This window comes from Syngnathoides biaculeatus, chromosome 10 (assembly GCF_019802595.1).
Source record: "Syngnathoides biaculeatus isolate LvHL_M chromosome 10, ASM1980259v1, whole genome shotgun sequence".
Classification (NCBI taxonomy): Eukaryota; Metazoa; Chordata; class Actinopteri; order Syngnathiformes; family Syngnathidae; genus Syngnathoides; species Syngnathoides biaculeatus.
The window spans coordinates 27872945-27898830 of record NC_084649.1 but is presented as its reverse complement, the minus strand read 5'-3'; the positions used below and the strand labels follow the sequence as shown (position 1 = coordinate 27898830).

General features: G+C 51.3%; 4 protein-coding genes across 8 annotated transcripts; 3 read left to right on the top strand and 1 right to left on the bottom strand.

The window, feature by feature from the left end:
• Positions 1–61: 61 nt before the first annotated feature.
• Positions 62–3983, top strand: LOC133507391 (odorant receptor 131-2-like). Its single transcript, XM_061832347.1, has 4 exons — positions 62–246; positions 1461–1601; positions 1975–2242; positions 3579–3983. Exons 1-4 carry the CDS (start codon positions 62–64, stop codon positions 3981–3983), a joined length of 999 nt encoding a protein of 332 aa, XP_061688331.1.
• Positions 3984–5146: 1163 nt separating this feature from the next.
• LOC133507457 (cytochrome c oxidase subunit 6C-1) lies at positions 5147–7161 on the top strand. Of its 2 annotated transcripts, none has more exons than XM_061832473.1 (4): positions 5147–5286; positions 6518–6622; positions 6858–6991; positions 7063–7161. In XM_061832473.1, the coding sequence occupies exons 2-3, from the start codon at positions 6518–6520 to the stop codon at positions 6981–6983; spliced, it is 231 nt and encodes a 76-aa protein (XP_061688457.1). In that variant the 5' UTR covers positions 5147–5286; the 3' UTR covers positions 6984–6991; positions 7063–7161. The 2 variants fall into 2 exon arrangements, with proteins under 2 accessions (XP_061688457.1, XP_061688456.1); XM_061832472.1 differs by lacking the exon at positions 5147–5286 and adding an exon at positions 5323–5488.
• A 2098-nt stretch (positions 7162–9259) lies between these two features.
• LOC133507456 (serine/threonine-protein kinase 4-like) lies at positions 9260–18891 on the top strand. 2 transcript variants are annotated; one of them, XM_061832471.1, is made up of 11 exons: positions 9260–9420; positions 10720–10800; positions 10892–11020; positions 11832–11946; positions 12565–12729; positions 12797–12964; positions 13053–13190; positions 13426–13566; positions 13637–13799; positions 16452–16582; positions 17462–18891. In XM_061832471.1, exons 1-11 carry the CDS (start codon positions 9377–9379, stop codon positions 17618–17620), a joined length of 1434 nt encoding a protein of 477 aa, XP_061688455.1. In that variant the 5' UTR covers positions 9260–9376; the 3' UTR covers positions 17621–18891. The 2 variants fall into 2 exon arrangements, with proteins under 2 accessions (XP_061688455.1, XP_061688454.1); XM_061832470.1 differs by having other exon boundaries at positions 17435–18891.
• A 221-nt stretch (positions 18892–19112) lies between these two features.
• LOC133507967 (potassium voltage-gated channel subfamily S member 1-like) lies at positions 19113–25580 on the bottom strand. Of its 3 annotated transcripts, none has more exons than XM_061833593.1 (10): positions 24228–25580; positions 23011–23166; positions 22234–22367; positions 21989–22159; positions 21703–21874; positions 20441–20572; positions 20193–20342; positions 20030–20113; positions 19580–19769; positions 19113–19468 (listed from the first exon to the last, which is right to left on the bottom strand). In XM_061833593.1, the coding sequence occupies exons 2-10, from the start codon at positions 23158–23160 to the stop codon at positions 19149–19151; spliced, it is 1503 nt and encodes a 500-aa protein (XP_061689577.1). In that variant the 5' UTR covers positions 23161–23166; positions 24228–25580; the 3' UTR covers positions 19113–19148. The 3 variants fall into 3 exon arrangements, with proteins under 3 accessions (XP_061689577.1, XP_061689578.1, XP_061689579.1); XM_061833594.1 differs by having other exon boundaries at positions 20441–20512; positions 24228–25579; XM_061833595.1 differs by having other exon boundaries at positions 19677–19769; positions 24228–25575.
• Positions 25581–25886: the final 306 nt, after the last annotated feature.

Sequence of the window (25886 nt, the reverse complement as noted above, 5' to 3'; positions counted from 1 at the left end):
CCGGATCTCGGCGCTCCCGTCCGTCGCCGTTCCCAAGGAGCCGCCGTCTCGCTCGGACCGGATGTCCGTCGGCGGGCCCACGTCCCGACGGCCGGACATGAACGCGACGGTGCCGGAGGACGGCTGGAGGAAGGCGTCGCTGTCCAAGGCCTCGGCGGTGTTCGGCCTGTGCCTCGCGGTCATCGCCGTCAACTGCGCCCTCTTGTACGCGTACTTGCGCGATCGCGACTTCCGGACGCAGGCCAGGTGAGCGCCCGAGCGACGTGACGTGCGTGTCTGCGGACGTCTTTGTTGAGCAACGGGGACAGAAAGCTCAAATCGGTCGGCAAAAGCGTTGCAAGATCACGAAGGCGCAAACGGGAGGCGCCACGCGAGCAGGAGGTCAAATGTGTTTTGTTAGGGCTGGGGGGGGACATTTCCAGAAGTTCGGAAGAGTCAATACTCCCGGGGTGGTCAAGTCGCAAGCAGATGCGTCCGTATGAATAAGAAAGCAACAATAAATACATGTTGTGACTAAGTTTCGCTTAGAATGGGAGCTGTCTTGTTTTGTGGATCACTTTCGGGTTTGTTTTTTCGCCGGCGCACTAAATTCCGGTCTTAGTTTGGTTGCGGCGATTCCAAGTGGCACGGACATAACAAAATATATAGTCAAAGAAGACGTTATCTTAGCTGTGATGTACGTCACACGAGTTACGTGGACGTGGAAGGGAAATATCTGTCTTCAAGCGGCAACTCGGTGCAAAATGGACGTGACAACACAAACGAGTAGAGGAAGGACAGCGACAGAAAGAAGCGCACCCTTCCCAGTCCACTTCTTTCGTGACAGATGGATGGAGGGACGCCCGCCGATTGTGCTCAGTGAAGGCGAAAAAAGGGGCGGGAATCCAAACACACACCGTCGTCACTGTGATGACAAGATTACTCAAATATTGACTCAGCAAAACCGCGCGAGGACGAAGGTCACGTCGGCCGCGCAGAAAGCAGATCGCAATGAAGTTTTCACTGCAAATAGCATTTCCCTCAGTGGCCCATTTTTCATGTCGGGGTGACCCACAACGCATTGCACATCTACCAGCCCCGTGAAACGGTGATTCATGTGTTAAAAACAAAATTGTGCCTTTTTAGTGACACTTTGAAGGCGTGCGCGCATGGTAGACACTTTTCCTGCGCTAAGTCACGGAGCCTGAAATCGTTCGTCGGCGAAAAACGCCTCGCTGGGGAAAATACTTCTCGCCGTGTGAGAAGCCGCTTGCGGTTTTCGGCTGCTCCCTTGTTCCTCGCTCGCGTCGCTACATGTGGGTTCAGGTCACGTTTCACGCAGTCCGCAAGTGGTCCCCACGCTAAGATTTTCAATCGTATATTCAGACCGCAGACCGACGAGAATGTGACGCCCGTGCGTGGCAAAAATAGGCCGGTTTCCTCTTTTGGCCTTGGCGGTGACGCGAGCCGCTTTTGCGCAGGTACGTGCTGTACGCGCACCTGCTGATCAACGACGTGATGCTGCTGACGGGCTCCATGACGATGCAGGTGGTGACCTACAGCACCCGCTTGGCCTTCATACCCTGCTCCGTCCTCATCCTCGTCTTCAGCTCGGCAAACAAGTGAGCGAGCGGGTGGCCGCCTCGGGAAGTTTCATTTCATTTCTTGACTTCTTCCATCTTTGGGGTCGTGAAGTCTTGACGTCGTGACTCCAAGACCCCACCGAGACTCCTTGAGTTTTTTTAGGCTCCCTGAAATCTTGCCGTCTTGACTTCTTAACTTTATATCCCTCGACTAGCGTTTTGCACACCTTCATTTTGGGCTCTGTTTTCGCGCACCATCACCAAGTACAGATAAATGTCGTCGGGTTCTTTCAAGATAACGTGGCAAAATGAAAAGAAATGGAAGTAGCCGCGTTAGCCAGGGGGCCAGATGAAAGGGCGGCGTCGGCTCGTAGGCCGGCGAGCGAATCTTTTGCTTTGTCTTGTGCGTCAGGATCAGCCCCATGAACTTGGCGGCGATGGCGGTCGAGCGCTACGTGGCGGTGTGCCGCCCCCTGCACCACGCCCGCTTGTGCCGGGTGCGGCGAGCCCACGGGGCCATCGCGCTCATGTGGCTGGTGTCTTTGACGGCGGGCCTCGCTGACATCATCACGGCGTTCGCCACCACGGCCGCCTCCGCCTTGTCGGCCGCGGTGCCGGTGTGCTACCCGCCCGCCGTCTTCAACACGCCGCAGCACAGGACGCTCAGCTTGGTCACGCAGGTGATGACGTCGTCACGACAGTGTCAAACTTGTGGATGACTTCTGACGTCGCCCGCAAAACTCCCATGTGTTGTGCCATCCAAGGACCGAACGACCCGCAGCGTACGTCTGCGATCTGTCTCGACAAACTGTAACAACTTGTGACGTCGTCGACAACCGCAATGTGTGATGTCATCCGCAGACAACGGCATCATCAGCGATGTGAACGATATCGTACATTGTACCGCATTGCTGACGTCATACGTTGCGGGCGGCGTCGGAGATCACGGATGACGGCGTATGTGGTGGATGACATCACGGGCTGCGGATGCCACCGTACAGCAGCGAATGATATCAGAGATTGGAGATGAGATCCCAAATTACGGGCACGTCATAGATTTGGATGACATACGTCATGGATGACAATCTACTTTGCGGATGACGTCCATGACAGCCAGCAGATGGGAGCGACTTTCAAAAGTGTCGCGTAGCCAAGACGCTCTTTTTCCGATGTAGAAAAAAATGACCCCAGCCCCCCACGTTGACAAGCGCGGCTGGTTCAAATGCTGAGTGGCTGGCGGCTCTGGGAAACCGGTAGACGAAAGAGCGACACGTAGTTTGGAGGCCATCGCGTCGTCGTGGCTGGCGGCTCTGGGAAACCGGTAGACGAAAGAGCGACACGTAGTTTGGAGGCCATCGCGTCGTCGTGGCTGGCGGCTCTGGGAAACCGGTAGACGAAAGAGCGACACGTAGTTTGGAGGCCATCGCGTCGTCGTGGCTGGCGGCTCTGGGAAACCGGTAGACGAAAGAGCGACACGTAGTTTGGAGGCCATCGCGTCGTCGGGCTGGCGGCTCTGGGAAACCGGTAGACGAAAGAGCGACACGTAGTTTGGAGGCCATCGCGTCGTCGTGGCTGGCGGCTCTGGGAAACCGGTAGACGAAAGAGCGACACGTAGTTTGGAGGCCATCGCGTCGTCGTGGCTGGCGGCTCTGGGAACCGGTAGACGAAAGAGCGACACGTAGTTTGGAGGCCATCGCGTCGTCGGGCTGGCGGCTCTGGGAAACCGGTAGACGAAAGAGCGACACGTAGTTTGGAGGCCATCGCGTCGTCGTGGCTGGCGGCTCTGGGAAACCGGTAGACGAAAGAGCGACACGTAGTTTGGAGGCCATCGCGTCGTCGTGGCTGGCGGCTCTGGGAAACCGGTAGACGAAAGAGCGACACGTAGTTTGGAGGCCATCGCGTCGTCGTGGCTGGCATCCTACATTGTGCGCAAAAGTCTTACAATGTCGTCTGTGGAGTGCGATGTCACGCTAACGGCAGATTGCCGATGACGCCGTCCCTCGTGTGCACCTTCAGGTGCTTCTGTTTTCCGGCGTGTCGACGGCGGTGGTTTTGACGTACTATCGGGTGGCGCTGGCGGCCCGGGCGGCGACGGGCTCGGACCGGGCGTCGGCCCAGAAGGCTCGCGGCACCATCGGCCTCCACGCCGTCCAGCTGCTGGTCTGTTTGCTGTCGTACGTGTCTCCGCTGGTCGTCGCGCGGCTGGCGGCCATCTACCCCTCGGAGAGCCTCAAGATGATCTACGCCAGCTTCCTGTTGGTCAACGTCCTCCCGCGCATGCTCAGTTCGTTGGTGTACGGCGTGAGAGACAAAAAGTTCAACGCCGGGCTCAGGGTGCACTTTTGTTGCGAGCGCGGGGGACGCCGCCGCCACGGCCGGAAGGTGCGGCTCGCCGTCGCCGTCGTGGTGAAGAACAACTAGCTCGATGGGGGGGTGGGGGGAAGAGACTGCGTCGCATAATGCTTTTCATGCGGCTGGCGAACTCTGACCTTCCAAAAGAAATAAGAACGTCAACGATAACTTCACTCAACCACAAAGACAGCTTCAAAGTTAAGTTAAAGACGAGATAAAAAGACACAAACCAAAACAAAAAACATTCAAAGAAGCCCTCCAAATGTTCCGAGACGCCCTCAAAGACATGAAGGTCAAACTTCAAAGACAACGACGCTGTTCATGATCCGTCCACCCATCCATTTTCTGAGTCACTTATCCTCACAAGGGTCGCAGGAGTGCTGCCCAAGCAACACCAGCTATCATCAGGCAGGAGGCGGGGCGTACCCTGAGCTGGTGTCCAGCCAATCGCAGAGAAAATGTAAATGTTTTGTTTCTTTTCTATATGTTAAAAGTCGTGCTCATTCATATCTTCAACATTTTGTGGCAATAAAAATCATTTTGGACTCAACTCTACGTTGGGAATACTCATAAAATGTTTACTCAAATGTTTGTTACAAGTATGTTGAGATTTTTTTTTTTTTTAAATCTAAAACACATTTAAAGCCTTCAACTGTCCATCTTCTGAGCCTCTTATCCACACAAGGGGTCGCGAGGCGTGCTGGAGCCTATCCCGGGAGGCGGGGCGTACCCTGAGCTGGTGTCCAGACAATCGCAGGGCACATGAAGACACGCAAGGGTTTTTGGGATGCGGGAGGCAAGCGGAGTGCTCACCCGGAGAAAAGCCACACTTGGCAGCCGCGGGGGAGAACGGAGGAGCCGCCACAGAGGAAGGGCCGGGATTGAATCCCCGCACTCGGAACTGCGAGGCCGGCGATCTAACCAGTTGCCCCGCCGTGCCGCCAAGATTTTACTTCAAATGCAATCTTTGTAATCATTTATTATGCACACACGGAGCGGACAATCGGAATGCGTGTTTTTATCGTTTGGGGTTTGTATTCTACAAATTGCATCAAAAGGTTTTGCACTCGTGCTTATTTTGTTTTACACGACAGCAAAAGTAAAAGTAAAAAACGTGTTGTCCTTTCTTCACGTGTGGAGTCTTGCATGTTGTGATTTTGGTGGTTTGGTTCAAACGCGACTGTCGACTTTCTCCAGTTTTCCTGCGCGGTCCAGCGTGGGAGCGGTGCAGGGAGGCTTCGTTCCTCTAGGGGCGCTGTGGCGCCTTTCCAGCCTTTTCCCCGCGTGCGACGATTGGAAGGAGCGGAAAAGGAAGTTGCGCCTGCGACGTTCGTTTCTTTGCTTTGCTTTCAATCGGTGAAGGTCCAACAAGGTGAGTGTGCCACTTGGCCCCATTCTGCTCTCAAAAAGGCTCCGAGGTGACCACCTGATATGATTTCATGCACTCATCGGTCGTCATAGGTTCCAGCGGAACATTTTTTTTTTTTTTTTTTTTTTTTGCGACACTTGGACCGCTTTTCAATGTCCCCGAGCCGGTTAGCTCATCGCGCCGTCATCTACTTCAAATCGAATTTGTGAGTGCCTCGTAATAACAATCATAACATATATCAGTTTAACGTTCCGTTAACGACAAGGAGACTAAATGACCTTCTTAAGGTCGAAGAGCGGGGACAATTCTAAAGTCGAAACTCGAACGAACGCGTAGTTGTCAAGGGTGGAAAATGAAGGCCGATGCCCGTCAGTGTTGCCGTATTAATAATTCGGGTTGCTTGTGCTACTTGTCGGCTTCCAAGGGTAAGATTGCAGCCCGCTGGTGTCGTTCTCGGCCAAGCTAGACGTCTGACAAAATAAGGCCCCCCCCCCCCCACACCCCCCCGTCTCGTGCTTTTGCTGGTTCTGTTCTGCACGGCATCCTCGGCAGGCCTCGAGTGTGCTCGCTCGCCGACAATTTCAACTTCTTGCTGAGCAACAGCCTTCAGTTCAAGAGAGATTCAAGTTTTGCCACAGCATATCCCGTACTACGAGAGTACAGCTATACCTAAATAAACGACAATAAAGGCTTGAGTGATCAGGGTTTATTTCATGCTAACTCAGAAAAGCGTTCCAATAGGTTGATCTGATGATTCGTCTAAAATATGGATGCATTCGTTTAACTTTTAAAAAGCAACCTCGCCGAGAGGCAGTGGAAATTTTGCAGTACATAATGAAGCAATTCCTACTGAAAAGACTGACATTTTCTTAGCCGCTTATCCTCACCAGGGTCACAGGGAGTGCCGGAGCCTGTCCCAGCTGTCAACGGGCATCAAGCGGGTTACACCCTGAACCGGTCGCCAGCCGATCGCAGGGCACATGGGGACAAACGGCCGCACTCACAATCACACTGATGGGTAATTTAGAGGGTTGCGTGATTTTTGGGATGTGGGAGGAAAGCGGAGTGCCCACCCGGAGGAAACCCACGCAGGCACGGGGAGAACACGCAAACTCCACACAGGCGGGGACCTCAGAACTGTGAGGCCAGCGCTTTGCCAGCTGATCCGAGCGGGCGCACGTTTGCTGACGTTTGGACTCGATCAAGTTTCTGTTTTTTCTTTCGGTGGCGGAAGATGTCGCTGACCAAGCCGGCCATGAGGGGTCTGTTGGGGAAGCGTCTGCGCTTCCACCTGCCCATCGCTTTCGGGCTGTCCATCCTGGTGGCCGTCGCCTTCAAGGTGGGTGAGACCCCGTTGCAATATCGGCCGACAAGCTTATCAAAAGTGATTTTGTTTGTTTTTCTCCACGTCCAAACGAGGAAAGAATTTGCTCCCCGAGTGTCACGTGTGACGCCGAAATGATTGGACTCGCGCGTACTTTGGCTTTATCGAGAGGGATCCGGTCGGCGCTCTTGGCCCAACTTGCTGCGATGAGGCGTAGTTGAAAGTCGCTTTTGTGTCTTTGTGTTCGGAGTACACGGTGACGGAGCCCCGCAAGCGAGCGTACGCCGAATTCTACAAGCAATACGACGCCGTCAAGGAGTTCAAGGCCATGCGGGAAGCCGGAGTCTTCGAGAGCGTGCGGCCCTCCGGAGAGTGAAACGCCCGGTCGGTGTCGGACCGCCGCCCGCGACCGCTCCTGTCAGTATTTTTCAAATCTTGGCTTTGTCTTCTTGTAGTTGGGTTTCCTGCTTCTCATTCCCACCTCGAAGATGTCGTCGTGCTGCTCACCGGCTTTCGTTTACCTCAAATAAATAAATGTCCATTTCTTCACCAAACGGTGTTGGTTTCACTTTTGTATTATTTCGGTACCCGGGCCTCGTGAAATGAAGACACTTGACGCCAACATGATGGGCCTCACCGAGCCCGTCCTTGACAATCGTCGTGTACTTCAGACTGTATAGTTGAGTCCAAAAACAGGTTTATTTTTAGCCTTGTTGCGTCTCGATGTAGTACCTTAAATATCTGGCAACCAATAAAGTTATTTGGAAAAAAGAAAATGCAGAATGGGACAGACGAGGTCATGCCTGGTTCAAACGAGAAGTTGAGATTGCACTTTGTCATTGTGTCCAAGATTTCAAGATTTTTGGAGCTGATCAATGTGTTTAAAATAAATAAATAAGAGCGCTGATCCGATCATCAATGAGTCTGTCCGTTCACTGGATATACTTGTGTCCTGTGAAATTGTTCAAAATATATATATATTTCAAATAATGGATCTTCGTTGGTCATTTGATGCCAGTGAGGCACTTGGATTGGATGGCCGGAAGTGCGTCCCACTAAATAATGCGTCTGCTGTGTGTGTGACATTTTTCAATGATGAAACATGTTTGTGGGCTCGAAAAAGGTTGAGACGCGCTGCTGCGGTCAACTCACGTTCAACGTCGGCACGTTTCCACGCAACCGCGAGCGCAGGCTTACTAAGCGACGTATTAAATGTGCACGAACATGCCGTACCTCCAGAGAGTCTTCCGCCGATGAAAATGTCACCAAAAAAGTGGATCAGTGCTGTTGTACTTTCTGCCGCGAAGGTTCCGGATTGCGGAGAGGGCACGTTATGTTGCTGCGTGGCTGTGTCGCTCTCACAATTCAACGTTTATAAGCGGATCTGAATTGTCATCTTTCATGGCACGTGTCAAACTAAAGTGTACGCAACTGTTGTGTCAGCGTGCAGCCGATACACTATTACGTCACGACAGAAAATGCCTCTTAAGCAACAGGGGAAAATCACATATGGAGATGAATGCCATTTATTGTCATCTTACCACCGTGCAATAAAATAGAACTTATTAGTGCAGACATACAAGCAAAATCAAACCGAATGCATCAAATGTATTGAGTAAAATGTTGAAATCGGTGTGACTTCAAATGAAAAAGGAAAAAAAAAAAAAAAAAAACCCTGTTGCTGAGTCTGTTGGTCCTTTTGTTGTTGTTGTTGTTGTTGCTTTTGCGCATCGCAGGACCTCAAACAATTGAGAAGCGGGATCGTGTGGCGTCTCCGCCGAGGCACCAGAGCGGGATCGACGTCCGCCACGGTGGGCAAAGGGCGGCCGACCGTCCCGCGGAAGCCTCGCTCGGTCTGCCTCGGTGCCGGACGGAGACGCACCGGGACCGCCAGCAGAGTCTCCATCGACTTTGCGGCTCCGTCTCAAAGCGGACCGCTGTGATGTGTCCAGGCGAGGTCCTCCCCAATATGGAATTTGCCTCGATCTGCGAGGAAAAGACACGCACAAAGACACTATTAACGTGGACAAAAAACGCCACTCCTTTTCTTGTGGAAAAAAAATGTTGCATTTTGAACGACAAGTGCTATTCAAGTGTTTATTTCCGGAAAATTGATTTTCTAAATCAACAATTCGGCAGATTGTGTTTACCGTTATGGATCAAATTCAGTCAATCACTTTTCAAAATATATCGTTACAGGTAACGGTAAAAAGTCCAATTTTTTTTTTTTTTTTTTTGGGGGGGGGGGAGATAAAGTATTTCCACGGGAGAATGCATCTTTTCATGTGCTTTTCGTATTTACATGAGTTTTTTTTTTTTTTTCTCCCCCTTTTCAAATAGCGCCCTCCGTCGGCGTCGTCCGTCACCGCATCCTCTGTCGGGCTGGCTGCTTTTCCTCTTCGTTCTTCTTCGTTCCTGTTCGTTCTTCTTCGTTCTTCCTGGTTCCCCTTTCAAAGTGTCCCGGCGCTCCGCTCAACAAGTCCAAAGTTGCACGGAGCCGGGAGCGGCATGGCGGCGTCGACGGGTCGCCCGTCTCCGAGAGGAACTGCGGCACCTCGCCTGAAAATGTGACGAGCGAGGCGGCATCTTTACTTTGTTTTGTCGTCCAACGAGCGGTTGTAAGCGGCGGCGGCGGGCTAACTGTTAGCCAACTAGCGCGCTAGCTGTTAGCCACCGAGCGGCCGGGAACTGCCGGACGCTTTGGCCGTTGTGAACGTCTTCGACCGGCGGGCGGGCGGGGGTGGGTTGGGGGGAGACGCAGCGCCGAGCATGGAGAACAAAGACAAAGTCCAAATGCGGAACCATCCTCGCAGGTAACGGGCGTCCTCCTCCGGCTTTGCTTTAAAAACTGTTGCGGTGACGTCATGAGCAGCACTCGGGCCAATGGCAGATGAGTTTCCGTCCTCGTCCTCCCAGTCTATGGAGAGGGTTCCAATGACGCCATCTTGTGTGTCATGGAGGTCAGAGAACACGGGTGATGGGTGAAGCCTGAAGTTTTTTTCTCTCGTTAATTTATCCGGTGGTGGTGACGTCATTGGAAACCTATCCATTACCCACGTTACTAGTCGCTCTGGTAGACTGCAGGAAGTGTTGGTCGAGTTGCTTTACACCAACACGCGCGCGCGTCTGCTGCTGTTTCAAGCGAAATCAAATCTGTCCCAGTTTTGGTTTTAGCCACATTCCAAGGTGTGTTCGCCCGCTGCATACTGAAGGGAGTTTACAGGCAAAGTATCCTCCAAGTTCCGCAAGTCCAGTCAACCCACCTGAACGGCATTTTTGGCTTTCAAGGTCAGCTGCTGCCGAGCTACAAAAGTGCGGCCGTTAAAGTTTACATTTGTTTTGTCGTACGGTAATACTTGAGGTTGAGGCCCCAAAGAATTCTTTCACACCACAGAGAAGTCTCCAGAATTTCAGTTAAAAAAAACAAAACAAAGAAACATGTGTAAACCGTGGCTCTGAAATCCTGAAAATCGAGGCGCCGGGACTGCGCGGGCGTGTCCGACGGAGGCACTTCCATCTGTCGATCACGTGCGTTCGTTCTCTGTGGTCCGTAGCAGGCCGAATAGCAGACGCCGGCCACTTGGCTTTCCCCCGTACGTGTTGCGCGTCCGCAACAAGTCCGAGCGAGGCGCTCATGTGTAAAACGACATCACCGCGGTCGGGTGAGCTCGTGATCTTGCGGGCTGGCATGTGTCAGAAGCCGTTTGTGTTCCCTTAAGTCCGCCGCACAGAGTCAGGCTGTGGGGTGTTGGAGCCACATTTCTAGGATTGTTTCGTCACCTCCAGCTTCGATCAGGACCCTGCTGACGCTGTTTTCCGTATTCAAACGGGGAAAGTTGAGCGATCCGCTCAAAGCATGTCGCATAATAATGAGGATCGCGACCCTCTTCAATCTTGGCGGAAAAGAGCAACACGAATAGCTTGAAAAGGGGGCAGTTTGGGCAATTCCAACCCAAATGATCTCGCAAAATCATAAAGTAGAATAGAAGGGATGCATCTAAAACACAAACGCAACGCGATGTCGCGTGTCAGCGAATGTGCGCTCCTGTACGCAATTTTTCAATTTCTTTGGAGAAAATGGATTTGACACGCTTTTGTGTGTGCGTGTGAAGGCATATGAAGAAGCTGAGCGAGGACAGCCTGACCAAGCAGCCCGAGGAAGTCTTCGACGTGCTGGAGAAGTTGGGCGAAGGGTGAGTGGTGCACCGTTGGCGAGCTGACAGGCGCCCCGCTTCCCGTTTCGCAAGCTCACTTCCCCCGTGACGTGCGCGCCCGTCCGTCTAGGTCGTACGGCTGCGTGTTCAAGGCTCACTACCGCGAGACGGGCGAGATCGTGGCCATCAAGCAGGTTCCCGTCGAGTCGGACCTGCAGGAAATCATCAAGGAGATCTCCATCATGCAGCAATGCAACAGGTGGCAAAAACCATCAAGAGCTGCTTCTTTCGGCCTTTTCTGCTGGAACCTTGTTTATTCATTTTTGTTAACGATCGTGACGTTGATTGAAAACGCAGCTGCACAGAAAAGAGTTTTAGGGGAAAAGAACGGACACGGCGACGAGTAACGTGCTCAAAAGTTAAATCGTGTACTTATTTGTGGACTGGGGTGGGAGACACTAACCAATAGGACAAGACAAGAAAGGCAGCGGCCAGCGCGTGGAAACCGAGCCAAGCCGCGCTCGCTACTCTTGAGTTCCTTTCAACCCATCACTTGATATCCTCGTATAACTCGTGTCGTTATCGGTGATCCCGGCGGAAGCAATCGAAGCCTCGAGCGGGCCTATGATGGCCCGGGCTGGGCCGACATCTTGGTCACTGCTCACCCGTGTCCGTCATGAATATAACGTCAAGATTTGTTTTTCCACAACGTTTATGTTTGTAACTACTGAGTAATTACGTACATCATGGCATACTTGGAATACAAACCTTTTTGTCCATTATCAGTCCTCATACATTATGAAGATACTTTTAAGAGGGAAAAATTCTTGCCTGTCTATTAAAACTCATTTCCTGTTTTTTTTTTTTTTTTCCTCATGTAATATATTTAGAAATGATGAATTTAGTTTCAATTGCTCTAAAAATTCCATTTTTGGGTTGATGTAAATGAATGAAACGTTTAACAATTTACATGCATAACAATCATTTACTGTACGTTTATGTTTCCATTCACAATCGTCTGTGTTCATAACTGCCAACAATGTGCCCCCCATAACAAGCATTTCGTTCAGTCCACATGTGGTGCGCTACTACGGCAGCTACTTCAAGAACAGCGACCTGTGGATTGTCATGGAGTACTGCGGGGCGGGATCCGTCTCCGACATCATTCGCATACGCGGCAAAACGGTACGCCTTCGCCGACGGTGTGGGGAAATATTCATACGCGTCATCCGCTATGAATGCCCAAGTTGACTCATTTGAGACTCCAAGCCGCATTTCGTGACCAATCGCGGAGAAAGTTGCTTTCAAGCTCTTCGCTGCTGCTTCCACTTTTTACCGTCAAAAGAAATATGATGTTTTCAAACGGTCCGCTAGCTTAATCCTAGCCTATAATGGGAAATGCCATCGATGAGTTTTTCAATGTAAGATGGTCCTTGCAAAGCCCCGCCCCCTTGCCTCCAATTAGGAAGCGACATTGGGTCCCGTTTGGCGAATATATTTAGAGGAGGAAACTCCGTCTGCGACGCATTCCTCAATTTCATACCATTCTGGGAAGTGCTATTTTTTCCCATTAATAAGACAATTCCAGGTATTCACTTTGTCTCAATGATCTGAGAAGAAGAAGAAGAAGAATATTTTGAGTTCCAATTGTGGTGATTTTACGAGTTCAACATGTATGTCAAGGCGCTGCTGTGGTTTGACAACCTTTGGACTGGACAGATGAAAACGACGCTGATGCCGCCGTGTGCCCTGTCCAAATGCTTGATTTTTTTTTTTTTTTTTTTTTTTTTTTTGCGCGCACAGCTGTCCGAGGAGGAGATCGCCAGCATCCTTCAGTCGACGCTGAAGGGCTTGGAGTATCTTCACTTCATGAGGAAAATCCACCGCGACATCAAGGCGGGCAACATCCTTCTCAACACGGAGGGTCAGGCCAAGCTGGCCGACTTCGGCGTCGCCGGTCAGCTGACGGTGGGTCCGCCGCCCGCCGCTTCCGCCGTGCCCGGCCCGCCTCGCTCACCCCTCTCGCCGGTGGCAGGACACCATGGCCAAGAGGAACACCGTGATCGGGACGCCCTTCTGGATGGCGCCCGAGGTGATCCAGGAGATCGGTTACAACTGCGTGGCGGACATCTGGTCGCTGGGCATCACCGCCATCGAGATGGCGGAGGGGAAGCCGCCCTACGCCGACATCCACCCCATGAGGGTGAGGCGGACGGGCAAACTCACCCAAGGGCGAAAGCCAGCCCGAACGCTCCATGTCATGTTTGACGCCCGTCTCCGCCCTCTTTCAGGCCATCTTCATGATCCCTACCAACCCCCCGCCGACGTTCCGCAACCCGGACGTGTGGTCGCCCCATTTCCGGGACTTTGTGAGCCAATGTCTGGTGAAGAACCCGGAGAACCGGGCCACCGCCACGCAACTGCTGCAGGTAGCCCCGCCTCAAAATCAAAGAAATTCTTTACAAGTACCAATCACCTAAATACGCTATACTGGGATGTCATATTGAAATATTACAATTTTAAAGTTGTGTGGTGGAAATTCATTTTTTTTTTTAAAAAAAAAAAAAAAAAAGAGAGACAATATCACATGATTATCTATAGGGAAAAAAAAGATGGAACAGAAAAGAAGGGACAATATTGTGAGATTTTGATCGTCCGATGCAGCACGCTTTCATCAAGGCGGCCAAGCCCAGCGGCATCCTGAGGGCGCTCATCAGCGACGCCATGGACATTAAAGCCAAGCGGCGGGAGGCGGCGGCGGCGGCGGCGCACGCGGACGACAACGAAAACGACGACGACAATTCCGTACGCTTGCAAATATTTTTGTTTGTTTTTTTTCACGCTTGACCCTTGACTGTATTTCTCCGCATCCCAGGAAGAGGACGAGGTGGACCAGGGGACCATGGTGAGAGCCGCCCCGGGCGACAACGTCACCATGCGCGCCGGCGACGAGGCGGGCACCTTGCGCTCGCAGTTGGGGACCATGGTCATCAACTCGGACGACGACGACAGTGACGACGACGCGGGCACCATGAAAAGTACTTCGCCGTCGTCGCAACGTGTTTGCACTCATTACTTCCATTTACTCACATTTTACGTGTCCCGCGCTGAAGTTTTAGTCCTAAAGTGTCTTCAATATTTTTGAACGCTTCCACTTCCCATAAATGTCGGAAAATGAAGTTCAACTCTACGTAAATGATTCACTTCAAATGTGAAATTGAACATGTAAGGAAAGCAGTTTTTAAAGTTGAATACAACACCAGTCTACTTAACAAAAAAAAAAAAAAAAAAAAAAAAAGGGGGTAGATTGTGGGATTTTGGCTTCTTGAAAAATAGATCTTGGCCACTCCTGGTCTTGAACGTCTTTACGACGACCCCTAGTGGACGTAAAATTATCTGCACCTTATTTTGTCACGTGTTGCTGTTGTTATTTAGTACTGAGAAATCTTTTTTTTTTTATCCCACGACTGGAATATTCAGTGGCGTATTTCGTCAAGTACTTGCTTGGGAAAGAATTCAATCAATGCAGCTTGAGGTGCAGCAATCGATTCATTAATTTAATAACTCATTGATTCTCACACGAGCTACTTGAATACTCTCCCGTTTCTGTCATCCTCCGTGAAAGCAGACTGATTATCTGAATCGGAGAAGGCATTCGGGGAAGAATGAGCGGCATCGTTCCGGGGTGGGTAGTTTCATTTCTTCTGAAAATCATAGTGATTTGGCGCCCGAGTATAAACGGGATGAGCGTTTCGAAGATGAGGATCCACTTGCGGGTTTGCTGCGTAACGTCCGTCAGGAAATTGGCAAAAAATGTTGATGATTGTTTTCCAAAAGGATGTCCTATTTTGAATGCAAATGCAAATATGTAGAAATAGAAATTTTGAATTTGCAGATGAGAAGCTAAAGTTTGTCTGTAAACAACAAATCGATGATCAATATAGCTGTCGATTAATGTGACGATTGATCACATGTCGTGGCAGATATCGAACGGGCGGCCTCGAGTGTTACGTTAGCAGCCACCAGAGGCGGCCGTGCGATCACCCTCGCGTCAACCGTCAGAAGTCGAGAGCGCCCCCGTGTGTTGCGATCAAAAGAAGTTGTTTTTCCTCCATATATTTAAGGTTATCAATGAATTGATATTTTTGCATCGGGGAAATCATCTCGTTTTAGGTTCCGATGGCTCTCCCGCGGCTCTCGCGAGCCTTCCGGCTGCCCCGCTCGGTCCGAATACCTCTCTGACATGCTGACACGTGATGCGCTCCGTTCGGACCTTTCCAAACAACATTTTGTCGTCGGAATGGCGCGTGTGAGCCGTGAACATATGAAAAAAAAAAAAAAACAGAATTTGGTAGATGAGCTACGGACGCGTTTGGGGAGAAGAATCGAAAGACGATTTGGCCCACAAACGCAACAGAACCACCAGGCGCTCCGTCCGATCGTCGGGAAGCGAAGCCCGCAGTCGGAGTCGGAACAAGAATTTTGTGTTTGGGGGCCGACTAGTTCGGCGTGTGTGCAGCCTGCCTGTGTGTGCTGTGGAAAAGGGCAAAGATGGGAATGGGGAGGTTGCGCGTTTTGAAATGACCAGCGTGATGATTTTCTTTTCTTTCCCTGAAAAATGCCGGACGTTGCAGAGACAAAGAAAAATCATCCGGAGGGGGAAGAAAAGCCCAGCGTCATCACACGCCCAAAATAAAGCGCTCCAAAATAGACGCGAGCAGACGCTCGGGTTGCTTTTATCTCTCCGGATGGATTTCGCTCAATACGGCACGGGAACGCTCGAAAAGGGAAGACGAAGTGCCCCGTGCCGGCCATTAGTCGTTTGTCAATAAGTTGCCCTTCGCGCACGTCTTCCGGTCCGGTCGTGTGAGCTTCGCTCTCGGGTTCGCTTGCAGGCTGCAAACATTGTGAGAAACGGTCGGCTTTTGGACCAAAATCCAAACTTGCGGCTTGAGAGGGAAAAATTTCCTCCAAAAAAGTTGCAACCGAAACGGGCCCAGAAGGTGGTCGCGAACACGAGATCCGCCGTCGTTATTTGAACGATCCGACAGTTCAACCTTCTCCCCTCAATTTCAAATCGATCAGGTTTTGATATCCACCGTCAACGGGCTTCATTTTGGGAGTCGGAAGTCCGCCGCAACGGATTGCGAGGTAACCCGACTTCTCGGCGCCGCGGGTCGATACCGACCCAGTCCTTCTGGATTTGCCGGGTGGGGGGCTTACGCGGAACTCGAGCCGGCGAAAAAAGTCGACGCTTTTCGTATTCGCGAGGCGCTCCGGCGCCACCTCGATATCGTGGACATGTAGCAATGCATATTTTCTATGCGTGCTTGAGAGTCAAAACAAAACTATATGAAATGTTTTCAAAAGCCAGGGGGAAAAAAATAAATAAATAAAAATTCAAACTTTGGAGTAATATTTTGACTTGATTTTGTTCTGATAAAAAAAAGTTCCATTTTTTTGTATCTTAGTCTAATTTTACTTGATTGAAATAAAGTCGCTAGACACACCAAATTACCAATGCGATTGGAATGTTATGAAATACAAATGAGAATATTGACGGGAATGAAGTCAAGTGAAAAGCACAATGTGACCAAATTACAAAAAAAATGTTTTTCAGGAGAGCAAAATGCACATTTTATTTTTATTCCCCCCCCCCCCAATTTTTCCTGCTTTTGTATGGTTGTCAGGGACGGACGAGAATTCGCCGCCGTCCAAGCCGTCCTTCCTGGAATACTTTGAGCAGAAGGAGAAGGAGGCCGGCGGTCAAAATGGAGGAGCGGAGGAGCGCAAAGCGCTGGCGGAAGGAGATCTGGACCTGGTGAGTGGGGGCGGGTGGGGGGCCGGCCTATGAAATATTGAAAATGTCATCTCTCCCACAAAATAAGCACAAATGGGCTCGGAAAGGCAAGCCAGGTCCAAACGTGGCGACGGCTTCCGGTGAATTCTTCAACCCAAAGCGTCCCATCCAAACGAAAACAAACGCATGGCGCTGGCTAATATTTCGGGGCACCGAAGAATTTTGTCACTTTAAAGGCTGGCGTCTTTCGGGAGGTCACGTCCACGCGTGAAACGAGAATACAAACGGTGGCGCATTCCCCAGTGACTTGACGTTTTCCTGCCCGGTGGCCTGAAATCAGCTCATCGGGATTTCTTTGGTTTGTCGACGTCACTCGCCAAGAGCTCCGCCTACTTCTTGCCTTTCGGGCCCGCGCTGTTGACGAACCGATCAGAGCAAAGTCCAAATATGAACAAAGCCAATACAAAAGTGACTCCGACAGAGAAGCGGATTTTGAGCTGAAATAATTCAAAGCCGGCGTTCGAGAGTGACTCCAAATAGCCGCAATTTGCCACCTTTAATGGAAACGTCGGACGGGTCGAGACCAGAAAAGTAGAAGTCGAGCGGTCGCCCTCGTTCCCGGTGTGCGGTAGACCCTCGACTTGAGGATTATACGCAGGTCCAAAGCAAAAGTTGACCCTTTTCCGCAGCCGCTGGCTACCGGCATGGAGGCGCGGGGGTGGTGGGAAATGCTTATTTTACTTCCGGATACGGAACCTACGGTAATTGATGAATTGACAACCAACTATATTGATCGTGCAGTATTGGTTTACAGAACTTATGGAATTTAAAACTCTCCCGAGCTTTCTTTCGTTCTTTCTTAAGAGGCGTAAGGGGGGGGACGTGTGGCGATGTTCGCAGGCCGGCTCGTGGTCGGTGGAGGATCTGCGCGTGCGTCTGGCCGCGTTGGACCCGCAGATGGAACAAGAAATGGAGGAAATCCGCCAGCGCTACCAGGCCAAGAGGAAACCCATCCTGGACGCCATCGAGGCCAAGAAGAGACGACAGCACAACTTGTGAAGTGAGGCGCCGAAGCAAAAAAAAAAAAGAAAAAGCGGCAGCTGGACTTTTTGCAAAGGTGCGTTTCATTCGCGTAGCCAGAGGAGATGGTCAAAGTCATAAATTCAACAGATTTCAAGCACACGTTCCAGCCACAAATTTCTATTTTGTGCAAAAAATGATACCTCGTTCGCTGGGCGATATATACGATTTCATAGTATCGTCATAGACGGACGGGTGCATCTCAGTGACGCTAGAATTTCATCCATTTCTGCTGTTCAGTCGAGATTTTATTTATGAGAAGCCACCTTTGACGCGCCCCTAGAAACCCAAACGTTACTGAGGAGAGGAAAAGTGCTTTGTTTGTGAATAATTTAGCAATAAATGATGTACACTGTTATCATTTCTGGAGATGCACCTGCAGCCTTTGATATTTTGGGGCAGGAGGATTTTGGGAATTCCCCCCCTGCGGCCCGCAGGGGGCGCGTACTTTTTTTTTTTTGAACTTGTCATCCGAGAGCTGGAAATGTCGAGTTGTCTGTGATTCCCGTTAGCATTTCTTTTCATTTGTTGTTGCGGCGGAGAAAGGGAAATAATGCGAGTCGAAAGCACTGGAGGCGAAAACGCCGGAATGTTTTTTTTTTTTTTCTTCTTCTTCTTCTTCTTCTTGTTGTTTACTGTAAGATGCAAATGATCCGGTTTGGGGTTTCAGGGACGCGTTTCAAACTTTAAAGAGGAACTCAAACGAGGTGCGCTCGTTCGTTTCATTGACATAAAGAATCTTTGGCCGGGGGGTGCAAATTCCATCAAGTGGAATCTTTTCAAATGTTTCCGGAGTTTCCGCGTAAATGGCCAAGATGTCCTCCGTCGTCGGGCGAGATCATCTCGACTTATTCGTCGGTTGCGGACTCGATTGGTTGGCTGTTTGGAGGCTAAGATTGCAGTCATTAAGGAATCAATTTGATGAATTGATTGGCCGGCGATTGCTTAGCGTGAATCGTGAAATGAACCAAGCACGTAACAAAGTCAGTCAATGAGCGAGCGAGCGAGCGAGCGAGCGAGCGCAAAGCTTTCCCACCGCGTCGCAAAGTTCTTGCGTAAAATCCGGAAGAGTTTCCGCAGAGATCGTACGGCAAAACGAAGCTTTTCGCCAAACATTCCTTTTTTTTTCTTTTACCGTTTCCTTTCCCGTTGATGAACGCTTTGTCGCCAAAAACGCTGATTTGAAATTATTGTCGCGTTTCAGATTTTGATGTTTGTTGTATTTAACACAATAAAGACAAAAAAGCTTTTTCTTGGGCTTCTTCTTTGCTTTTGCGTCATTTTGCCGCGATACACGACGCGGAATTGCCATGACAAGCAGAGAAGCAAAATTTTGTGTCTCGGTTGCAACATTTTGAACAAGTCGTTGTTAGAAATTGAAATTGAGAAATCAGATGACAAAAATTGCTTCACGCTGACGTTTCCACACACAAAAATCCGTCCAAAAAAAAATTGAGAACTCCATCTGCTTAACATTTTTTATTTTAACTTTTGCATGTCAAATTTTTCATTTTATTTGTTTTGAATGGAAGCGGGCGGGTCGCGGCGGCCGACGGCGTGCTCCACGTCGCTGCGGTTGTCCCGGGGGGGGGGGGGGGGGGGGTCGCGGACGGACGCCTCGAGCGCCTTCTGTCGGCGGTAGAAGTGCGAGAACTTGTTGAAGATGAGCGTGATGGGCAGCGCCGCCACCAGGGTGCCCCCCAGGATGCAGCCGGCGGCCGCCAGCCTGCCGGCGGCCGTGACGGGCACGGCGTCGCCGTAGCCCACCGTCGTCATGCTCACGGTGCCCCACCACCAGCACGCCGGGATGGTGTCCAGGCCCGAGTCCTGAGGGCGGACGCGCACGGGGGGAGGAGAAAGAAGAAAAAAAAAATATATATATATATATATATATATATCGCGTAACCCGTGAAGCACGATTTGACTCAAATAATTCACTTCTTGGCCAGCCGGTTCCATTGCGACGACGGAACGAGGAACGAGGTCGGCCGCAGCCGCCTGTCAAGCTAGGAAGTGACGTAGCGCAGCGACTCACTTCCTGGTACTCGGCGGTGTAGACCATCCCGGAGAAGACGGACACGCCCACGGCCAGATAGAGCAGCAGGATGCCCACCTCGCGGTAGCTGTGCTGCGGGCCGGGAGGGAAGGAAGGACAGGCAAAACCGTCAGAGGGCCGTCTTGCTCTTTTCACGCCAAGTGTTGCTCTTTGATGCCTTTCAAGTTGTGCGCGCGTGGAAACGCTCCAATTTGTTTTGGCACGTGTGCTTCGCCTGAGTTAGTCGGTGGCTTTGGAGGATGTCGCGCGTCTATTTTGTAACCTGACACATTTGGTTGTCAACGTTTTTTGGAGGCACGCTTTGGCTTGTATTATTTTCTGGGCGCCCTCACCCTGAACGTGGCCCCCAGCGAGCGCAGGCCGGCGGAGTGGCGAGCCAGCTTCAGCACCCGGAAGAGCCGCAACAGGCGGAAAACCTGACGGACGACAGGAGGGGAAGACGGGAGGGGGAGGGGCAAGCGGGGGGCGGGGCTCGGTCGGGTCACGCCTCGCTACCTGGAGGGGGCGTCCCCGCGATCGGTCGCCGAGCGTCCGCTCGCAGACGAGCGTCACGTAGACCGGAAGGACGGACGCCACGTCGATTGCGTTGAGGGGGCGGAGCAAAAAACGCTTCCTGTTTGGAGACAGCAGGAAACGCAGCAACACCTGCGCGCCCGTGGAAAAAAGTACACAGAAACGCTACAGCGGGCCTTGACTTTGACATCAATGTACGTCCAAACACCGAGAGCGACGTTCCCACTTGCCTCCAAGGTGAGCCAACAGGCGCTGAGCGCTTCCACGGCGTCGACCGTCGACCTCGCGCCGCGGGCGAAGGTCTGCGGCGCCGGGCCCAAATATCGTAAACCCGATGCACGGCGAATAAGGTTGAAAATATCCTTGGCGTTATCGTAAACGTCAAACATTGTAAAGTTTGCCCAAGCGGTTGAAACCGGAAGAAACGGCCACGCAAAGACCAGTGTGCACTTTTCATGACCGTCATCAAAATCAGAAGCAAACAACGCAGGGGCCGATGTGGTGTCCTCACAAGTTTTGGACGGCTTCATCGACTGCATTCGCAACGCGCACCGGAAATCTGCGTCTTTGCGGCACAACGTGGGAAAGTCAAAAGAAAGCGGCCGCGATATCAGAAAGAGAATTGTGGACTTTCTGGACTCCGGTTCATCCCCCCCGGGTGAGGTTTCCAGATGCCTGAAGGTGCACCTTTGGAAACGGTAACGCGCAAGCAACGGTGACGCTCAGGAAGGAAGACTGCTGAGACGAAGGGTCCCAAATGGTCCCAAAGGGTCCCAAATGTACACGTCACACCGAGGCCAAAAGCAAAAGACCTTGTGAGGATGCCGGCGTGGCGTGAAAAGTGTCGTCGTCCCCGCCGTCGCAGGCTGAAAGGCCAGTTTGCCGGGAAGAAGCCTCGACTCGGAAACACTTTTCCACGCAGGGACAAGGACCTTCATTTTGGCAAAACAGCGAAGCCGAGAACACCATCCCAACTGCGCAATAGATTTGGGGCTGCTTTTCCTTCAGCAGAGACCGGTCCACTGGACCAAATAGCCCATCGTGAGAAAAGAACATGAGGCGGTAACAACGAAGCGACGGCCGGGACGCAAACGGGTCCAACAAATGGACGGTGAGCACGAGCAGAGTGGCCGACGGCTTGCAAAGTGGCTAAATTACAAGACAGACACGAAAAGGGCCGGCGACCTCCAAACTCGGCTCGCTTGCGGCACAAATGTCGCGAGGGGCGACCCGACTCTCGTGAGGAGACCCGAAACCGTTCGAGCCAACGGTGGCAAATCCTCTCCAGATGGACGTGGACTCCTTCTGACTTTGAGGAAAGTCATGAAATAAATCTGCCATTTAGCAAAACCAAATCATTTTTGAAATTCTAACGGACCTCCGACAGGAAAAGTTCCGTTGGATTTCACGTCAGACCCAAAGTGCACACGTCGTCTTTTCTCGTCTTGTGAAAAGTCGGCCTTTCTGACGCTACCTTTGTTTCCGAGTGTACCTGATATTCGGGAACGCTTTTGACGCACATGGCGACCAGCGACGCGAGCACGACGCCGACGGACACCACGCTGAACAACTTGCCGGGAAGCGAGTAGCCCGGATTCTCCAGCGTCAGCCACAGACGCTTACGGGCGGCGCCGCACCGGACGTCGGCGAAGCGCTGCAGCTCCCTGCGAAAAGACGCAGGCGTGGAGGAAGAAAAAAATTGAAAGGGAACGAAAAGGAGGAGGAAGAGGAAGAAGTGCATCAGCGCGAGTTGACCGCCGTCCTCCTTTCGGTCTCACGCGTGCAGTCTCCTGATGTCGTCGCGTTCGGCGTGGACGACGTCGGCGGCGGCGTCGTCGTCGTCGTCCCAGCTGGGCCGTCGCCGGCTTCCCAGTTTGCGCTCGTAGTAGCGAAAAGTGCAGCACGAGTCCAAGAAGAAGTCGCCGACGCCCCAGTAGTCCATCTCCTGACTGCCCCCGCAAACAAACGCTCAAGCTGAACATGCCGTCGTACATATTTTCATTTGAAACGGGCCCCCCGAAACCTGAAGCAGAAGACGCAGAGGTCCTCCATGACGTGAAGTCGGCCCGTCCGGTAGAAGTGCAGCACGTACGGGAAGGTGGCGGGATCCCGGTCGAAGTAAAATTCCTTCCGCTGCGCGTCGTAGTCGTCGCACACCTGCGGGGGGCGCACAGGAGCGCTTTTGTCCTAAGAGGTCCGGATGCTTCTTCCCCCCCCCCTCCCCCCCCCCAGCACGGATCGTCACGTCACCAGTTGGAAAATAAACAAGTTTGAATGTGACGAGTGTCAATCAAAAATGAATTTCTTGTAAGAAAAAAAAATGAGACATTTGTATAGCTTCGCTTCGACTGGACTTTGCGCCGAACCCTTTTCAAGGTGACGCGAAGCAGTTTTTTCAGGTGGTCCTGATCCGTCATTTTTGAAAATTGTCTCAAGATTTCCCGTTATTATTTCAACATAACGTCAGAAAACGAATCTATTTCAACTTTTGCGAGAATAAAAAAAAAAAAAAAAAAACCAGGAAGGAAACGAGCGACCGAGTCCAATTTCCTGAAAGCTGATGAATAATTCATTTGGACGAAGATGCTGAGAAAAGAGAGAGAAAAAAAAAAAAAAAAAAGGTACTGCTACTGTCAAGAAAGTAGCGAGTCATTACTGGAAGCACTTTGCGAGTGCGCTTCCGGCAACGTCGGAAATGGGCCACTTTTTGCGGCCGGCGCTCAATCAAAATGGAGTTTGAAATTTGGAAGGAAAGCCCAATTCCTCTTTTCCGTCACTCGTCACGCTGTCGCCCGCCGACCTGCAGGATTTCCTCTTCCGAGCGGCACGCCGGCAGTTTGCCCAGACGCGTGTCGGGAAATTTGCTCAGCGCGCAGCAGCGGACGCTGCGCCTCAGCCCGCCCACGTTGACGTGGACCACGCCCTCGGCCCCGCCCCCGTCAGTCACCATCTTGACCTGCGGCAAAAAAAAAAAAAACAAAAAAAAAAACACAAAAAGGACACGTCACGCCGGGGCTCGTAAATGATCGCTTTGGACCGGCACCGACCACTTTAGGCACACAGCAACGGACCCACTTGTGTCCCCGCCTCTGCCAGAACACGAGCAAAGTTGAAATTCCTTTCGCCGGCGGACCCGGGTGGCGATCGGCCCACGAGGGCGGAGGGAGGCAGGCCGCCCTCTCGTCCAACGGGGGGGGGGGGGGGAATCTAACAAGTAGGCGCCACGCTGGGTGGGAGGGGGTCAGAAGTATAGCCGCACCTCCCGCTGTGGCCGGTACCAGAGAAGCGACGCGTTTGTGGAACTTCTCAACCATCTCGGCCTGGACCCAACTTCTCGGGGGGAGGGGGGGGGCACGTCACCCTTTCGGGCTGCCGGAGGCGGGGGTGTCGGTGACCCGCCCTGTTTTCGTCGAGGTCTTGTCTGGTTCCTCACCTCTGACCTTTTTGCCATGGGTGACGTTTCAACACAACTTCGCTTCTACGATCATGGGGGGACCCCCCAACCCCCCCCCCCCAAAAAAGGGCGGCGGCATAAGGAGGGGAACAACAATTGTACAAAACATCAGAAATATTGCACGTAGGAGCGCAAACATCAAAGAGGACACGGAAAAGGTTCAAAAAGGCAAAACATGGGACAAATAGTTGTCTCCTATTCTACGCACAAGACATTGTAAATATTATAAGCGGCCTATCCATAATGCACCAAATTCTAAACACGGAGATGGAGAGATTCACTGATGTGACTTTTAGACTCTGCCCGCTGTTGTAAGCTGGGGGGGGGGGGTGTCTCTACCCTGCCACCTTTTCGGGATTTGCAGGAAGAGCAGAGAGCCTTAAAAAAAAAAAAAAAAAAAAAAAAAACCCACCCAAAATAAAGCCACCCAGGCGCCGGGAGGAAAATGCAAAGACTTTGGGACGTCGTATGGGGAAGTTGCGCCACCGCCGCGCCCGACGTCATCAACTTTGCGAGCACTTTCAATGACGTAAAGAGACGAAGAAGAAGAAGAAGAAGCTCACCTTTTGCCGCGAACGTCTCGCAGCGGCATCCTCTGACGTCACGCCCACCCAGCGCTCCAGGCACAAAGGTTCGATGTATCCGAACGACGAATGACGGCGTCAAGGCGGCGCGCGTGGCGCGGCTCGGTTCGATTCGCCTGCACTAGCGCAAGTTAACTCGCTCACTCGCTCGCTCGCCTGTTCGGCCTTTTCCGGAATTCTCCGGAAGGGATCCGAGGAGCCACGTGACTTCCTCATTGAACGCATTTCCGAATCAATAGGCCAAATTTATCCTCGGTCTTGTTATCATCGTCATCACAATGTTCTCAAGCCGTCATTTAAAATAAAACGAGAACAATTGTTGTTATCCTTTGATGACTTTCGTTTACGTTGATAAGGTATCAAGCAGACAATATTCTTATTAGAATGTCATAGTCATAAAGTACTCATCTTCAAATAATAACGACGGCTTACAGCACAATTGTGCAAATCTGTGACCACAGCGTCATCTTGTGGACACGTTAGGAAATGTAAAAGTAATAGGTCATCCGTCCCGTTTGGACCTGGTCCTGGTCCCGATGCCGTCCGAGCGGTCCAGCGGGTCCGCCCTCAACTGGTCGCCAACCGATCGCGGGGCACACACATCTTGAGTTATGATGATAATTGTTCTTATCTGCTTATCCGTCTTTCCATTTTTTAATTGATTTGAATTGGGTCACCTATTTTTGACACTTCTAAAAAGCTCACCAAAGTTGAACGCGTTGACATTATGGACGGCGTTCGAGTGGAGGTCAACTTTGCTATTATTTCATAACAACACTTACAGACCAACGATTTTCCCCAGAAAATGAAACACATTACTTGTGTACTGCACGCAATGTAATAACTATCGACAAAATTTAGCGTTATGGAAATCGGATGAAGCTTCGAACAATCGACCCCCCCCCCCCGTGGATATTGCGCAATCCGCGTCACTGACCAATCAGAGGCCAGAGATCCGCATCGACCAAAGCCCGTTTTTTGCTCCCGCCATTTTCTCAGACAACATTGCGTGGTCCAGTATAGGTTTTGTTAGCGTTTTATCGCGTACTTGGGTTATTTCACAAAAAATATGGTTAAGAGGCGTCGTCACGGACTTTGTAATCGTGACGACGGGTATCCCGAAAGGCGAGTCGGTGGGACTTCGATTCGTACCCTTTCCAAAAGCGAAGACCCGGTACGAGTAAATGCCTTCGATGGATCAAACTTTGTGGAAGACCCCATCATCAACTGAATCCATCTAATATCAACCGGAACACACATGTTTGCACCAAGGTATGCCCTATATTTGATTTTCAATACACGTCTCGTATAAATGAATTCAAAGTTCTTCGCTAGCATAACACTGCTGCGTGTTAACGATTGACTCACTTATTCTTTGTTGAGCGTAATTTAGCGACGATCGGACTGCGCAAACGTGTCGCTTTCTCGCCGGCTCGCGGCCGAAGCTATGCCCTAAATTTGATTTTTAATACACGTCTCGTATAATCGAATGAGACGTTCTCCGCTAGCGTAACATTGCTACGTGTGAATGATTGAATGAAATCAGAAGCATGGCGTCTCTCTCAGTTCAGAATGTATTGTATTGTACTTGCCATTTTTACTGTTTGTCTGACGTCAGCGCACGTGACGTCACTTCAG

What these genes read in the sequence shown, in the direction of transcription:
- LOC133507391 (XM_061832347.1), top strand. Translation starts at nt 62, where the DNA reads ATGTCCGTCGGCGGGCCCACGTCCCGACGGCCGGACATGAACGCGACG. An exon ending in GACTTCCGGACGCAGGCCAG is followed by an intron (nt 247 to 1,460) that starts GTGAGCGCCCGA and finishes GCTTTTGCGCAG; the next exon opens with GTACGTGCTGTACGCGCACC. An exon ending in GTCTTCAGCTCGGCAAACAA is followed by an intron (nt 1,602 to 1,974) that starts GTGAGCGAGCGG and finishes CTTGTGCGTCAG; the next exon opens with GATCAGCCCCATGAACTTGG.
- LOC133507456 (XM_061832470.1), top strand. Translation starts at nt 9,377, where the DNA reads ATGGAGAACAAAGACAAAGTCCAAATGCGGAACCATCCTCGCAG. An exon ending in CCGACATCCACCCCATGAGG is followed by an intron (nt 12,965 to 13,052) that starts GTGAGGCGGACG and finishes GCCCTCTTTCAG; the next exon opens with GCCATCTTCATGATCCCTAC. An exon ending in CGACGCGGGCACCATGAAAA is followed by an intron (nt 13,800 to 16,451) that starts GTACTTCGCCGT and finishes TATGGTTGTCAG; the next exon opens with GGACGGACGAGAATTCGCCG.
- LOC133507967 (XM_061833593.1), bottom strand. Translation starts at nt 23,160, where the DNA reads ATGGTGACTGACGGGGGCGGGGCCGAGGGCGTGGTCCACGTCAACGTG. An exon ending in CTCTGCGTCTTCTGCTTCAG is followed by an intron (nt 22,160 to 22,233) that starts GTTTCGGGGGGC and finishes TTGCGGGGGCAG; the next exon opens with TCAGGAGATGGACTACTGGG. An exon ending in TGGAACCGGCTGGCCAAGAA is followed by an intron (nt 19,469 to 19,579) that starts GTGAATTATTTG and finishes GTCCGCCCTCAG; the next exon opens with GACTCGGGCCTGGACACCAT.
- LOC133507457 (XM_061832472.1), top strand. Translation starts at nt 5,354, where the DNA reads ATGCACTCATCGGTCGTCATAGGTTCCAGCGGAACATTTTTTTTTTTT. An exon ending in ATCTACTTCAAATCGAATTT is followed by an intron (nt 5,489 to 6,517) that starts GTGAGTGCCTCG and finishes CGGTGGCGGAAG; the next exon opens with ATGTCGCTGACCAAGCCGGC. An exon ending in TGGTGGCCGTCGCCTTCAAG is followed by an intron (nt 6,623 to 6,857) that starts GTGGGTGAGACC and finishes TTGTGTTCGGAG; the next exon opens with TACACGGTGACGGAGCCCCG.